This window comes from Balearica regulorum, chromosome 1 (genome assembly GCF_011004875.1).
Source record: "Balearica regulorum gibbericeps isolate bBalReg1 chromosome 1, bBalReg1.pri, whole genome shotgun sequence".
Taxonomy (NCBI): domain Eukaryota; kingdom Metazoa; phylum Chordata; class Aves; order Gruiformes; family Gruidae; genus Balearica; species Balearica regulorum.
In genome coordinates, this window is record NC_046184.1 from 113,305,179 (window position 1) to 113,320,909 (window position 15,731).

The 15,731-nt window shown below is 41.2% G+C and overlaps 1 protein-coding gene across 2 annotated transcripts in view; it reads right to left on the reverse strand.

The window, feature by feature from the left end:
- APP (amyloid beta precursor protein) overlaps positions 1-15,731 on the reverse strand; it is a 231,715-nt gene that overhangs the window by 117,597 nt on the left and 98,387 nt on the right. For both annotated transcript variants that reach the window (XM_075770028.1, XM_075770018.1), the window contains exons 4-5: positions 6,657-6,769; positions 4,988-5,181 (exon numbers count right to left, since the gene is read on the reverse strand). In XM_075770028.1, the coding sequence (XP_075626143.1) occupies positions 4,988-5,181; positions 6,657-6,769 (307 nt within the window). The remainder of the gene's footprint in view (positions 1-4,987; positions 5,182-6,656; positions 6,770-15,731) is intronic.

The window sequence follows — 15,731 nt, forward strand, 5'->3', positions numbered from 1 at the left end:
GTTGCAAAACCAGAGAACAACATGATTACCATGCTATATCGCACAAATTTATTTTAGTTTTACTTCACAGATGCCTAATTATCAGCAAAAAGTAGACTGCACTCTTTTTGGATTATTTATTGTAGTAAAAAACCCCACCATATTAACTATTCTAATGGCACGTATGAACAAACCATAAAACTTCGCTTGGCAGAAGTTTATGAGAAACTGTAAACCAAACCCTTATAAAATACACTACTCCCTACAATGTGACATTTACACCACTACCCAATCATTACATCAGCCTGAACATATGTTTTATACACCAAACAGACAAAATTAATTTGGCCTAACCTGCTGCAGAAAAACACAACGAGAAATTAAATCTCCTAATTTTGGACCTTGAAAAGATATTCAGATTGTCTGGAAAAATGAGACTTGGCTGAAGTTAAGGCACTATCTTCTGCTCCTGAGCCATTGGACTTAAAGAAAAGCTTTCTATGTAACAGTGAGGCTTATCGTGCCTCAGTTTCCCTGCTGTGAAAGAAGGAAAATGAGAGCAGCTTGTTTCTCCGGTGGGAAGGAAAGCCAGGGAGGTCTCGCGCACAGTGACAGGAAGATGAGGAGAGGCATGTACGAGACAGATGTAGACAGAGAAAACCCAGAAGTTTCCAGCTTGGCCATCACTCCTAAAGATGTTGAACCTTGGACATCAAGGACACCAAAGCTTCCAGCAAGTGCCCAGGTGCAGGCAGGAGGGCCATGAGGCTGCGCCGAGTCTCAAGGGCAGCCAGAGCTTGCAGGTCACTTGACTGAGTTGTAGCTATGCAGGGAGAGCTCTGCAGCTATATTGAAAGCCAGCACCTGCATCTGGCTGTCCCTCAGGCAGTCTTCAAGGTAAATTTTAATTAAAGGTGTGGATAACAGCAAGGAACACCACTGCTGAAAAATGCTCGTGACCTCTTAGTCAGAGTTATACGCTATTTCAGGACAAGCATGACATGATGCAATTTCAAAAGCATGGGTGGATCCTGCCTCTTGGCCTCATGAACATCACATCTGTCACCAAAATGCACCATCTTTTTTTCCTAAGTACTGCCAACAAGCCATATCCTTTTACGCCCAGACCCAGGTGGTGGTCAGATGCTGGGTAGGAAGAACATCCGTCTGTGACGGCACTGCAGCCCAAGCTGCCTCCCTGTGCCCTCCAACAACGTGCTGCTGAGCTTTCCTTCCTCCTGTGCAGAAGAAAACACCCACAACGCAACAGAAAAGAAAACGCAGTGCTCCAGAGACAACTGCTGGGAGTGAAAACACAAGACAGCCTGGAAAAGGTTGGTTACAAAATGAACGGCTGCGATGTGGTTTCCTCTAAATAGTCAGAATCATAAATGCAAATATTTTAAAATTTATACCTGAATAGTCTGAGATATACAGTTACTTCGAAATACATCACTTACACTTGGATTCTGCTTTGTCACGACAGGAGTTTTGAGAAACGAGGATACAATCGCTTGCTTTTCAGGTTGGTACCTCTACCTCTACGTGTCACCTTCACTTTGACTTGGGCATCTTTAAGCAGCCACCGTCCTTCCGAAGGCTCGTGGCAGTCACCGTGCCACCACCCACTGACCGCGTTTGTGCCAAACATTTTCCAGTGTCGTTTCACAGAGAGGGGAGCGTGAAGCTGCCAGCCTGGAGGCTTCGCTCCCCAGGAGAGGTACCAGGCATGGGCAGGGTGAGACACAAACCAGCAGCTATCGAGCAGGAGGCTCCACAGGCAGACAGGAGAAACAAGGAGTATGAAATCCTGCAGCTGGTGTCATTTGCAACAGACTGGTTTCCGCTTAGGTGTGAGGAGTGGGTTATGTTCTACCTGGAACACTTGGCGGCTCTTAATACCAAAGACATTGAGATATGGACGGCAAAAGCAAAAAGGCCTTATTTGTACAACAGAACCAAACCCAGATCTTAAAGAAACAAAAATATAGGAAAAAGAGCAATTACCGATGTACACATGTGGTATCGGCAACTAATTTTAGCCAGCAATTGTGACTTCTGGGTAGAAATAGGTAACAACCAGTCAGCGCAGTATCTGCTGCAAGAGGAAAGGGTTGGAATTCCTGCCACAAACCCACGGCAGAGTAACAGCACAAAATCCTTCTCCTAAAGGACCGGTTCCTATCTTCTAGTTTTCATATCTTTGCATGAACAAAGAACTTGTAGCAGCGGCCACAAAAACAACCAGCAAAGCAACCACGAGAATTCCCCAGAATGACTGAGTGCCCTCCCTTGAACCACACAGCACGTGCGTCATGATTTGGCGTGCACCCTGCACGCACTAAAAGCCGTCAGCTGGAAGACACCAACAACTTGTGCTCAGTTGGTCTGACCCCAGCAAAAGCATCACGATTCCTGAGCGAGAAAAATGTTGCAGGGGCTGCCAGCCCCTTCTCGCCCCTTCCTCCAGTGCCACGCCAGCACGTACTTACACACTAGGGGATTTTAAAGTCTTTGCAAGGCTTTGAAACAAAGCAAACATTGTCAGCATGAGATCACCCAGGTAAGGTGAAAAAACACAGACTAAAGTAAGCACTTCAAACAGACGTGCTTGAATAGCAGAAAATACTGGGAATTTAGCATTAGGAAAGTGTCCCCCTACTTTTTACTTCCTTTCTCCTCCTTCCTCCCTCACAATCAGCTTAGGACTGAGGCATACATATATTTATATACACACAAACATATGCTCATATATGTATGAATACCACCTACTGCTGCATAAGAAATGAGTAATTTCTTTTTTATATATATGAGACTAAATTTCAAGAGTATTTCTGACTCCAGTACACAGGGTTTAAATGCAGTTGGGAAGCTGAAGAGGCAGCAAGAAATATGGGTGAGTCAGTGTAAAAGAACTACAAATTGCTTGGCTCTTCATCTGCAGTTGAAGTACAAGTGCCCCAAAAAAGGATCCTTTCATTTTCCTTTTGTATGCACTTCTATGGGAGGGGAGGAAAAAAAAGTATCAGTATTTGCTTGGAACTTCAGAAATGGACTCAAATGCAATTACAGCTCCTATTCCTAGAGGATGCAAAATTTATGAAGTTATTCTTGAACTCCTCTCTTCAGATATTAAACTGCTTTATCAGGAACAAAACAGACTAGAATAGTAAATTAAATGTTCAGCGACAAACATGAAAAAGACAGAAATAAATGGGACATTTATTTTGTCTTACAAACAAAACTACTCTATATACACCCCTGTGAGCTCTTTTATTTAAAATATTTTAGGAATCTTTGATCGGATATATGAAAGAAAATTTTTTAATGTGTTTTATATATACGGATATATAATAAATATAAGATATACAGATAAGACAGGTAATAGGTATATAGCATAGATCTATATATCTATCGTGTGTGTGTGTGTATATATATGTGTGTGTGATGGAAAAAAACCAAATTTGTCTCAATTAGAACAAGGTCTGCACTCATTTCTTATTCTAAGATAACATATTCGAATCAAAATCTAAATGAAATATACAGAAACAACACAGCAACAGTCCAAAAGGTAGTTTACAAGTCCCACTGAAAGGGTTGTAAATTGTGACACTTTGATAACTGTTGAAAGTACAAGTCAGAAAAAAGCTTTACAGTGTCAAGCTGGAAGATGCAATGTTGCTTGATGCAGGTTTCTTGCACCAAACAGCCCTGACCATTCACTCCCATTTATGAGACAAAATTAGAAATTACAATGGAGAAATATTATTTTAATTAAACTTATTCCATTATTCACAAAGAACTCTTCCCTGCCACATGTACTAATGCTTTGTCAGGAATGATTTAGACGCTCACCATGACATGGTTTCTAATTTTTCATTCCTTAGTGCCATCTCTTTGCACCAAATTACAGCAATTCAATCTCAGCCCTTCATCTCTACACTGTTCCTGAATCCATCCATTGCTCCCATCTGTATTATTAAGCCCAAATTTAACATAATTTAGAACTATTAACTTTACACATTATTGACTTCATTCTGTCCCGATTTATTTTCAGAATTGTCCTTAAAACCACTTGTAATCTGCTTCAAGTTTTAGATTTTGTATATTACTTGTAGAAGATGCAGTATCATCACCTAAGAAGCAGAAACACTGCATTAGCACAGTACAAAGTGATGGAAGTCTAGGGAGCACAAACAGAATTTGAAGGTAGATCTTAGTTTTATGAAGAAAACCATCTTAGAGAGTTGTTTGAATTCAGTTGCAAGGACGTAGCATTGTACTCTGCTCTCACAACTGCTGTCTAATGCTCAAGAGAGTGATATCAAAAGGCTTTGACAGCACTGGACTGCTCAGTTTCTCCAGAGTCATAACCCATATTTGGCTCAAAATTAGCCTACGTGCACAGGGGACGTTAACGGGTAAAGACAAGCATGGCGTTTTCCCATCCACTGCTGTGTTTCAAAGGAAACCTCCATACTCCAGCTTAACAGTAGTGTATTAATGAATCTGTCAAAGGCCAGATATTAAAACAGATTTGCTTTTAGATCACATTTAGAAAGTAGTTGTCAGGAGAAAAATATTCTTATGGTAATAATGGCACACAGCTAACGCTAATTATGAATGAAGACATTTCAAAACCTCCAAAGATTATGTTGGCTGAGTATCTGCTGCAGTACCCCAGACTGCACATGAAGCATCTTAGGAGTACACTATTTATCATTTAGTTGTCAAAAAGTATGCATTTAAGCATTTTTGTTATAAATACAGCAATACTTCTCATTGAAGAACAGATGAAGGCATCAAAAGCTCAAAAACTATATTAACAATAAGCTTTTCTGTAGAAAGTTAAAAATAAATGATTAGAACCCTGATGCTTTCAACCATTGTAGCTGCAAGTTCATTTATAAGGAGCAGTGACTCTTCCACACTGAGGTCTTTTAGACAGATTTTTGGCACCTTTAATAAGATGATAATAACAAGCTGAAGGGCAGAAAGTCACTCTTACCTTCCATCTGCATAGTCTGCATCTGCGCCTCCCCACCAGACATCTGAATCATCATCTTCGGCATCAGCTGAATCAAGATTGTCGCTTTCCTCTGCTAATGGGCAGCAAACAAACTCCACACCACGAAACTTGTCGATTCCACAGGGCAGCAGCATGCCATAGTCGTGCAGATTCATACTCTTCTCACTACAGGACTACAGGAAATTGGAGGGAAACAGCAACAATATCGTCATGAAGGAAGCTGGAAAAAATGTCACAGACCTTGAGAAAACGTTGAGGGGCCGTGTACTGCCTTAAGAGGTTGAAGCTAGTGAACTGCATGGTCTCTGAATTTTGAAATACAACTTAGAGTGGTCATGTGTGCATTCACTACCTGCACTGTAGGTAGCTCCCTGCCTGTGTCCGCACAACCACTGTAAGCAACAAGCTCTCCCTTTCCCTGCCCTTTAGTCTTTGCCAGTATGGAAGGACTTCCCTCCTGCCACATACCTGACAACTCCCTATCTTCTTGCCTAAAATCCTCACAGGCTCTGCCTCATAAACAGAAAACTCAAAGGCAGAACGATAATTTGATGTATCAATCCTGATGTATTAATGCTATTAAAGAGCTGATTGCAAGACAGATTAACATTTAAAGTATCTGATATACTGGAAACACTGTATCTGGTCTGACACTTCTGCTAGTATAAAACCTTCTAACCTTGTTTGGAAAACAGTCAGTTGCACATAATTACACCTTAAAGATACAGTGACAAAGGACAGAAAGATACAGTGATGTAGGACAGGTAAAAAAAAGGAAAATAGTTCAATGGTGAATGTTCTTCTCAACTATGCCATTCCATGTTTGGAAGTACTTAAAATGCGACTGGAATTTGCCTGCATGAAGGCTGGTGTTTTAAACACTTCATCTGAGGCACAACAGTATGATTCAATCAAGAACTGAAAATTTGAAAAGCTGCTAAGCACATTTCAATTTTCATCTCCAGAAGGCAGGATAACATACAAACTACGAAGTTCCAAACAAAATAGCAGCCAGAAGTCGTCTTGAAGCTCATCTCAGTTTTTATTCCTACAATGTCTCCACATAAGGACAAAAATCCCCAAAATGCATTAGCAGTTATAACATTAGGTTTATTTCTGTTTTCAGTAAAGCACTGGGAAATCGTAAAAACTGTGATTGACTGCAAAATGTCTTTGGCTATCCTATGTCTTATCAGCTCTCCTACCCTTTTATGCTGAATTTCACATACTGCGCTCTTTGAGGCCTGTTTGATCTCTGTGAAGCACCTGGCATACCAATATCCATGTTGAGGACAACGATAAAGGCAAATCCTAGGCACTGTGGATCAGTCATTGGTTCAAGAGCACCACTAACACAGGGGGCCCAGAGAACGTGGTGGGAGTGTGAGTGGACGTGGGCAAAAAAACAAGTGCTGTGAAACAGGGTCAATGTTCAAAGGCCAACGCTAAGTAGCTAACAGTGGACTCTGATGTGCTCAGCAGAGTGACTCCTTCTTACCTTATAAAGCAGATCAAAAAGCCACTCACTCAAACATTCATAAGTACTGCTTTTTGTTTTCCATGTCATTGTCATATTTAAACTCTTCCTCGGAAGAGTGATACAGCTCTAAAGAAGAAAGGCAGGAAATTTTAAGACAGATGAATATACCTCTTTAGCAACAGTATGCCAGTGCAGGTGAGTTTCACACACATCCATCCTTTCCTGGTGAAGGAACTTGCATTTGTCTGGTACCAGAAGGGCATCGCTCACAAACTCGCCCACTGTAAGGAAAAAAAAATAAATAAAAAAATGTTAATTTTGCTTTCAGTACCTCATCCTTTTAAACCTTTAGCTAGACGTAGGGCAGCTTTTGTGAATGAGCGGCAGGGTCTGTTTGCAGAGAATGGAACAGTTTCTAAATGGTGCTTCCATTAACACCTTCCTCGAATTTTCCATTTTAAAGTAGCTCCTTTGATCTCAGATGTATTAGATTATGAAAACTGTAGCATAATACGTTAACTTCCATACACCCAGTGTGAAACTTGCAGGATGCATCGAAGACGTGTTTGGTGCAACATTAAGTCAGGAGTTGGTGGATCCAGCTCCTGGAAGGGGAGTGCAGGGATGGGGAGGGACAATTACATTTTGCATCTGAGAGGTGGTAGGGAGAGGGTTTGAAGTGTTTTGAAATACTTAAGTTTTCCCACACAAAACAAGTCTGACACCAACACATTGTTTCAAACAATTCCAGAGTGTTTCTACTGAATTACAGCACTCAGAGCAACACAGTCCACTTAGTTATTTCTATTGATGCAGCCTCTTTAGTGCAACCTCATTTCATCAGCCGGACGAATTGAGGTTAGCTCAGAAGGTTGATGAGCAAGTGGAGCTCATCAGCCAGGGAACAAGATGATTCATGGATCACCTGAGTATCTGGTCAGATTGAAGTGGGGGAAAAAGGCTCGTTACCAAGGACATAACTGACCAAAGAGATTGTGCTGCCTTCAGCAGTAAGACAGAAATTTAGACACTAATGGAATAAACAATGCTCACAGCTTCAGTACTGACCAACAAGAAGAAACTTGGATGATAAGTAACATGATTTATTAGACGAAAATCACTGTAATTCCGTACAATTCTGGCATTGCAATTAAATAACCTCAAAACCCCTCAAAGATTTTTTTTTTTAAAGGAAAAATTACAGAGTACTTTTGAGAAGTCAATATACTGAACAGACACTGGATTGTGAAAGCACATGACTCAGAGGGCATAAATCATAAGCTCCCTGAAGCACATTTGTCTGTAACCTCCAAAAAACTACAGCCTCTGTGTATTAAATGAATGAACCGAGGTGGCCCGATGGCTGCACAGATGTAGTAACAGGTTAATTAATCAAAATGAGATGACTATGAGTTTACTGTTCAGTAGAGGGTCGTCTCAGAGAGCTGATGAAGTGGCCGTTGAGGCTTACAATTAAAAAGTCAGTTTTAAAAATAATCAAGACCAAATGCATTGGGGGAAAAGCAGAGTTTGGCAAATAGATAGATGTATATACCTTTGCTATTTACCAAGATGTGTATTTCACATTAATTTCCTTGCTATATTTCAGTGCTTTTGATCTGAAGCCTTTAAAAGCCAGTCAGTTAGTTTAGTAGAAAAAAAAAGATTTTATCTTTATCCTTCAGTGACACACTCTAATGCCTGCAAATTATTAACAGAAACACCTTCTAGGTGTCCAAAATAAACTTGCAAAATTAATGAGTTAAAACACTTTCTGGTAAGCCAAAACACAAAATCTGCAGCTTGTGTTAACAAAGTCTCTGCTCCCAGTGGTATCACACCCAAATCTTGCACTGAAATTCAAATAAATTTGCACCTTGTTTTTAGCTGTACTTGTCTTTGCAGGGGACCATCCTGCCAGTACCCAAAGTCACTCAGTACAGAAGCAACTGGTAATGGCTAATGCTTCAATTTAGCCAAGTACCCGAGCGCTAAGCAAGCACCTGGGTGGTTTGCTGAAGACTCACAGAATATGTCAACTTTGCTTTCCTAGGACATACGACTTCATACAGAACTGCAGTTACACTTCTCTGGCTGTTCAAGCATACAAAACATTCAGAGCAGTCTTTATGGCAAACATTTCTATTAAAAAAATAAAAATCCTGGAGTGCATTTTCCTCTGGTAAACAAGATCCGATGTCTTAAGCCATGCACGCAAACGTGTGCGAGTTTGTGTCGCCTATCTGACTTCTGACATGCATATGCACACGAGTGCAAGTACAAACACGCCTGATAACCTCTGCATGAAGCTATTCATTCACCTTCACAGCCCGTAACATCATCAGAACATCGTGTATGTGAAGTTCAAAGGCAACTAATCGTATGCCTCATTGCTCAAAAAAATAAGCCTACATCATTTCAGCAAAAGTAATGAACATGGACACACCACTGAGTTACAGCCACCAAACCTAAGATGGAAAGCTGTACGTCCAAAGTTCTGGGCAATGCAGCCTAGGCTGCAGTGTCATTAACAATATGTATGAGTATGTAATCACATTTTTAAAAAAATAATAATTTTTTTAGTGTCTTGATTATATCAACCAACTCATATGTCAATACACTAAAAAAAAAATCAACAAACTACACATTTGGATATAATTGAAAGTACAGTATTAGATTTGAATTTTATACACAAAATGCGCATCTCCTTTATAAAATCAGATTCCTTGAAAATAAGGTGACAGCATCCTCATGGTAACTCAAACGCTCAAGTGAGGCTCCATTTTGCCACAAGTTGCTGAATTTCACAGAAATAAACAATCCATTGGAACAAGCTCCCCTCTGCTTTGCAGAAGGAAAGAAGGAGCTGGGGAGAAAGGTGGTTGTTTAATGTAACACTCCTTCATTATATAGAATTATAATAAATTATTTAGGGTTGTGAAAATCTGGCCAATAACAATCACTTGCAACTTTGCATGTGATTCCTATTGCCTTCAATTTTTTATTACAAATAAAATTTTATTCTGCCTGTTATTTACACACACACAGAGCTCACGCCCTGGAAGCTTTTTTTATTCATTTAATTATAATTATTACTGAAGTTTAAATGCAAAGCTTTAAACCTTTGTTCTATTTTTCTTGTTTTGTTTAAAATAAATCAATGTTCCAGTGGCAGTTTCATGAACTAAACTGAGTTCACTTGACAACCGCAATGTTTATTTTGCCTGGGCTAGTCTCACAGAATCACAAATCCATCAGAACAAAGCACTTCAAACACTTTTGACTTGTGGACAAGCTTATAGTTGTATCACTCCAGTATATGTTCAACTTTCAATGCTGCTGAATCATAAGACTTTGGGAATTCTTTGCTGTTTTGAACACATAACCCTTAGACTACACAGGGGAAACAAAGACATGTGCAGGGAGAGCAACCCTGTGCCTCCTAAGAGAGGGGGCCAATATGCATGGGCTCTAAAAACAAGGAAAAAATTTAATACTTCTGGCCAGTACAGGCCATGACTGAGACTGCTGTGCATTAGCACTTTTTTGACTGATGGAGCAGCCCAGCACTGGTTGTAATTTCCACTGTCAGGTGCTGGGACTGCAACACGTAATTCAACTCCAATATAATTTTTTCTTCCTATACAGCCACATACCGACTTGCCTCGCACTGGGCTGTCCTCAACACCCTGCCTGTGAGGTTCGAGTTGGATGAGCATTTCTCCAGGTACCAGCTCTGCCTAAAAAGCCTCCCCGGCCCCTTGTCCTTACCACTGCCTCACCCCCGCTCCCTGCTGCCTACCCAGCTGCCAGTAAGCCACGGCTAAACCACAACCACACCACAGGCAGAAGAGCTTGTAAAATTTGTACCAAATCCACACCACAAAGGGTTGGTATTACCACCACCACCGGCAACACCTCTGTTGGGCTTACATTTATCACTTTCCTGTACTCTTCTACCTTCTTCAGCGTCTCTTGCATTTTGATTACAGCTGTGCATCTGTGCTCTGCTGAGGTACTCTAATAATAAATCACGATGTCACAATTTGTCTTTCGGTGAGCTCATAAATCACTAAACTCCCTCAAGTGATCCAACACACAAGTATAATAGCGACTTGTTTTCCAGCAGCTACTTCCCAGACTTGCAGGGAAGGGCTGGACACAACCAGACCCCTCTGGCTTGTGTGTTTCCAACTCATTTAGAGAAAACAGCCCCAAAAGAGAATTCTGAGCAGAAATCACCATACCATGTTAAAAAAACCCCACCACTCTGCCTATGATTCATTTAGCTGAAGGCTGACAATCCTCTGCTCGCCCTTTTGAAAACTAAGTTGCTTGTTGCTAACTCAAACCTACGTCTTTTAACTGCTTGTCACTGGAACACACATTGTGTCAACATAGTAAGTCACAGTTTAATTTCATTTTACAAATATCTTTTTTTTTTCCCCTCCCTAATGTCAGTAATCCCTTTCCTGATGCCCTGTTCTCCATTATGTTTGTAGCACGCTTCTTCAGATTGCCCCATCCTGGTGTATCACCTCACAATAGCCGTTTACATTTTTCAAAGACAGTTTTGCCAGAGATTATGATGCCAGATTTCACTACTAAATAATTTTATTTTGGTCAAGCACATCCTGTTCTCTGAAAAATACTCTTGGAACAACAATAGATGATGTGCTGCAAGGCCAGAAGTTCTGGTTCAGAAATTTCATTTTTCAACACAGTGAAGACTAAGAGCATTAAGAATCAATCTCTAATAAAGGAATTTGGATTAGAGTGAAGGCAACTGATCACACACTTTTAAATCTTCTCTAGGAAGACAAAGGCTCAGCAAGTGGGCACGCTTGTAAGAAGACTGCCCTATCTGTTTAATGACAGATGTGATATCAGGGCAAAGTAATCCAAAATCAAAATACTGTACCCTGTGTGAGACACTGTTCTGATCAGCAGATTTTCCATCCACTGCATAAACCAGATGGGATGTGAGAATGCATCCAACATTGCACAGAAAGAGAGCAAAAATAAGATGATAAAGGTAATAAAATAAAATCCATGACAAAACCAAACACCTGCTAGCAGATGGTTGCAGATGGTTAGGATCCCAACCAAAAAATAAGCATGTTCAAATTATGTTCAGAGGAGTACTTTCAAACAAAGCCCGTGCTAAATTTTGCATGAGGAAGCATCACGCATGCTGAAGCTCTAGGACTCAAGGCTTCAATTTCTGTGTCACTGACAAGAGCAAAGGTCTTGCTAAAATGAATTTACAAGCTCAAGCGCTTGCACCATATGTATTTGAGAACATTCAGAGAGACCTGTCTTTTCCCTGTCGCTTCCACAGATTCTCCCGAGCCATCAGAGGCTGGGCACGGCGCAGCAAGGAGCAGATCAACCCTGCGCCGCTGCCCGTCCTGCTGTCGGGGGGCTTTGCCCTGCCCTGGTCCCCGGCACAGCTCAGCTCCCCACAACACCTCTGCTAGCTCTTCCGCCTACCCAGGCACATCTATTAATTACAGATTATGTTACGCATACGTTATTACATTTATTTAAGCAGCCATATAAATTCAGGTGCTTTTATTAAAGGTGATGTTTACACAACTCTTTATGTATGATGCTTTCTCTTAATTATAAAGTTGGTAATTAAAGGCTAGCTGCAATCTGCATCAGAGTGCAAGCCAAACACCCAGGCCTCAAGTGCAAAGAAACAACACTTTACTAAAAATGCTTTTTCTTTTCTTCAGAGGTCCAGAAAAGCAGAGGAGATGCAAAGCACCTAGATACTTTAAAAATGCACTTCATTTTTCAGTAAAGTGATTCAGTCAGCACAATTATCTAGTGACATTCTGAACTAGTCATAGTGTACTTCACTATTTCAGACTCGGTATCTACAGATGAAGAGGGAGAGGCTGTGCCTGTCAAAACCTGGTTTGAAGGAGGTTTTTGCTGCCATGCCCAGCCCCTGGGGGATGGATGCCTCACGGCGTGGTTTTCCTCTGAACTCGGGCACAAGACATGTTAAGCCAGATTGTTAAAGATCTTCAGTCTAGTTTAAATGATTTTAACGGCCTATAGTAAACAAGGGATTTGTAGATTTCTCCAATTTCAAATTTAAATGGAAGTTAAAAAGAAGCAGTGCTTAGGAAGTACGTAAAAGCCCACAAAAAAGATAATTTCTACCTACACTGTCACTTATGAAGGACTACCAATATTAATACCAGTACCCAGTCAAGTATCAAATACCACCCTACTGTATCTCCTCCCCCAGTAACTTGCAAGCACTGAGAGCAGCGTCGAACAATGCTGAACCCCCGGGCAGTCGCCAGCGAAGGGCAGGCAGCGAAGGAGCTCACACGCAGGGATGCCAGCAGGGGGGAGGTGGAGAGCCCGGCGCTGCACCAAAACCCCGCTTGCCTTAAAAGCTCGAAACCACATCCCTTGACCCCATCCCAAACGGCAAAGTTAGAAGCCTCTCCCTAAAACCCATCCATCAGCCAACAGAAAGGCAAGGTGGTGCTGATAAAACACGATGTCTGTGTCCCAGTAGCTTGGACCATCGTTACTTCTCTCATGAGTAACAGATTTAAATCCTGCCCATAAAACTGCCCCAAAACCACCTCTGTAAGAAAACTGTCTCCACTCCACCACTTCACCTGTAACCTATGGCATGAATTTCAGTGAGAGACCCAGGGCACAGCAGATGAACAGCCATGCAGACCCGAATTTGAAGGGCAGGAGCAGAAGCGACAGCGTGACCTGCGCAGCCATGTCTGGGGCGTCAGGCGGGAACAGCTGCCGCTCTTCTGTCTTCCAGAGGCTCGGCCAAACCCAACACTTGACCCCATTAACATGCCTCGTATCGACCCTTTTGTCCTCATAAGGTTCCAAAAAGTTACTTCCTGGAACTGTAGGTTGGGGTTTTTTATTGTTGGGTTGTTTTTTTTTGGGGGGGGGAGTTTTGGGTTTTTTGTTTTTTTTTTTTTTTTTTAACAAAGCCATCAACTATGTTTTAAGCATCTAAAGCAAGGCCAGTGGTTCTCCAACAGACTTTTCACGGCATCAGAGCAAGTGTCTATTTTAGGGTTTTTTCTGCTTCAAAGAAGTCCTTGAATGCTTCTGTATTCCTGCTTTCAACCAAACTTGAAAAGGTAAAGAGAGTGCATCCACTAAAAAGTGGTTTATTGTTCTGTTATGCAGAGCAACAACTCTCAAGTAAACCACCTTGACTATTCACAACATTTATGCGTTTACTAGACTACAAAAGGCAACAATTTGGGATGAGCAAAGCCCTCCTATTAGATTAGAAACTGGTAATTCTAGCTTAGTATCTTGATGCTTTTACAATAATTTTGAGAAATCATGACAATGAAGGTACTTTTCACAAACACTGCATTGGCACACAACATACAGCCATTCTTAGGACAAAGATCAAGGTAAAAGAAAACCCAATATTAATGAACTCACTGATATCTAAATAACAACATATGCACCATTAACAAGGAATTCCAGTCTTGATATATCATGTGTTCTACTGTGATTTTTGGTAAGTCCAAATACGTCACACAAAACGCTGCGGTTGAAGGGCTAAAATCCTTTAAGTACAATCCATCAAAGTAGATTTCTCCAGATGAAAATAATGAACTATATACCAAAAAATATACCTGTAAGTAATTAATAGTGTTTATTATGTCTTCATTTTCATAAGGTACTATACATAAAAAAGGGTTATTCTCAAGCCTTCTTCCTCTGTAGCTCTTTGAGACATAGACGTAAATGGAATTTCTGCTCGCTTTACTACTTTTTTGCCTGACTGCATTTTCTGATAAAAATGTCTTGCTTTCCAGACAGAATGCAAGCATCACTCAGATTTGATGCATTATGCCAATAATGGATACATCTGTTTACATGCAAGAAGATTCAAATACACATCATCACACTCTGGCATCTTCACAGACAAAGCATAGAAACATTCATTAAAAGTCTGCAGCACCTCAGCAGTTCATTGAAGCATTGAGTTCATTTACCTCTCTCCTTTTTTCCACTTGTCTCCCCCATCTTCAAGGAAAAGTCTTTCTGGGATTACAGGAAGATACCTTTTCTGTCCCTCTCTTGCTCGTTAATACAATATAACAAAACTGTGCTAATGCCCATCACCCCAGCATCATGGGTTATGTCACATGTTGGGATTCCTCCTCCTGCCCCATCTTCCTTAAAAGGCCCACTAAGTCAAAAAATACCCTCCAAGAACTTGTTTATCAGTGCAACCAGCAGCAAAGGTCACCCCAAAAAGGCTATCTGAAGGGCTTCCCCTTCAGTTTGCTCTCTCTAGGTACCAACCACTCAGACTAGCAAACTTTCTTGCCCTGCACCACAAACCAAAATGCTGCCTCTCAAACGTGACTTACTGAGAAACAGACTGGCTGCAAAGTCCAGCTCAGGAAGCTGAGAAATTTCAGGACCGAGTTGGTCTCCTTTCCAATTCTTCAGTGCATTGGTTACATGTGCAAAGCTTCTGCCACAAATGACAGAGTATTTGTTGCAGACACAGCCCCCTCACTCCCAATTACATAAACCTAATTTCTTGGAAATAGTGAGTAAGGATGCTGTGCGATGCTGCCCAAGCAAAAATCTTTTCCCCTCCTTCCACACCATGCTTAATTGCTTATTGCTTCCTTCGCCTCCTTTCTCTGCAGCCCCAGCAGAACTTTCAGACCCATCATTTTTACTTTTCACTCCATCACTGCAGTAGTCCTGTTTGATAAATCTGTAACGGGACATGGTGAACTGCTCTGGAGGGCTGCTGAATGCCTTGGGGACTGAAGCTTGGCTGCTTGCAAAGGAAAAAATATTCTCAAGTGAGGGATGCCACCTGTGGGTGCTTGCACAGGGTCATTCGGTGAGGGTTTTGCGGGGGTTTTTTGGAATTCCAGGTCCCATCCTAAACTGACAGCAATATGTCTAGCTAAAACAGATCTTCCGCAGTGCTATAAAAAGAGCAGGGAATGAAAAGCTGGAAGGTGCTGGAAGCCAAGGCAAGTTAGGAAAGACTTCTTGATTCTGCATACGGTATACTGGAGGAAACTACTGGGTTCTTTAAACAGGAGGACAGAATAACCCAAGAATTTATTGGAAATTTCTTGATCTACAGAGAACAGTTGGTAAAATTTACAGAAAGGAAAAATCTTGAAAAAAACCCAAACCCCAGTACTAGAAAACTCTACGGAATAGATTTGAAATGTGAAAGGC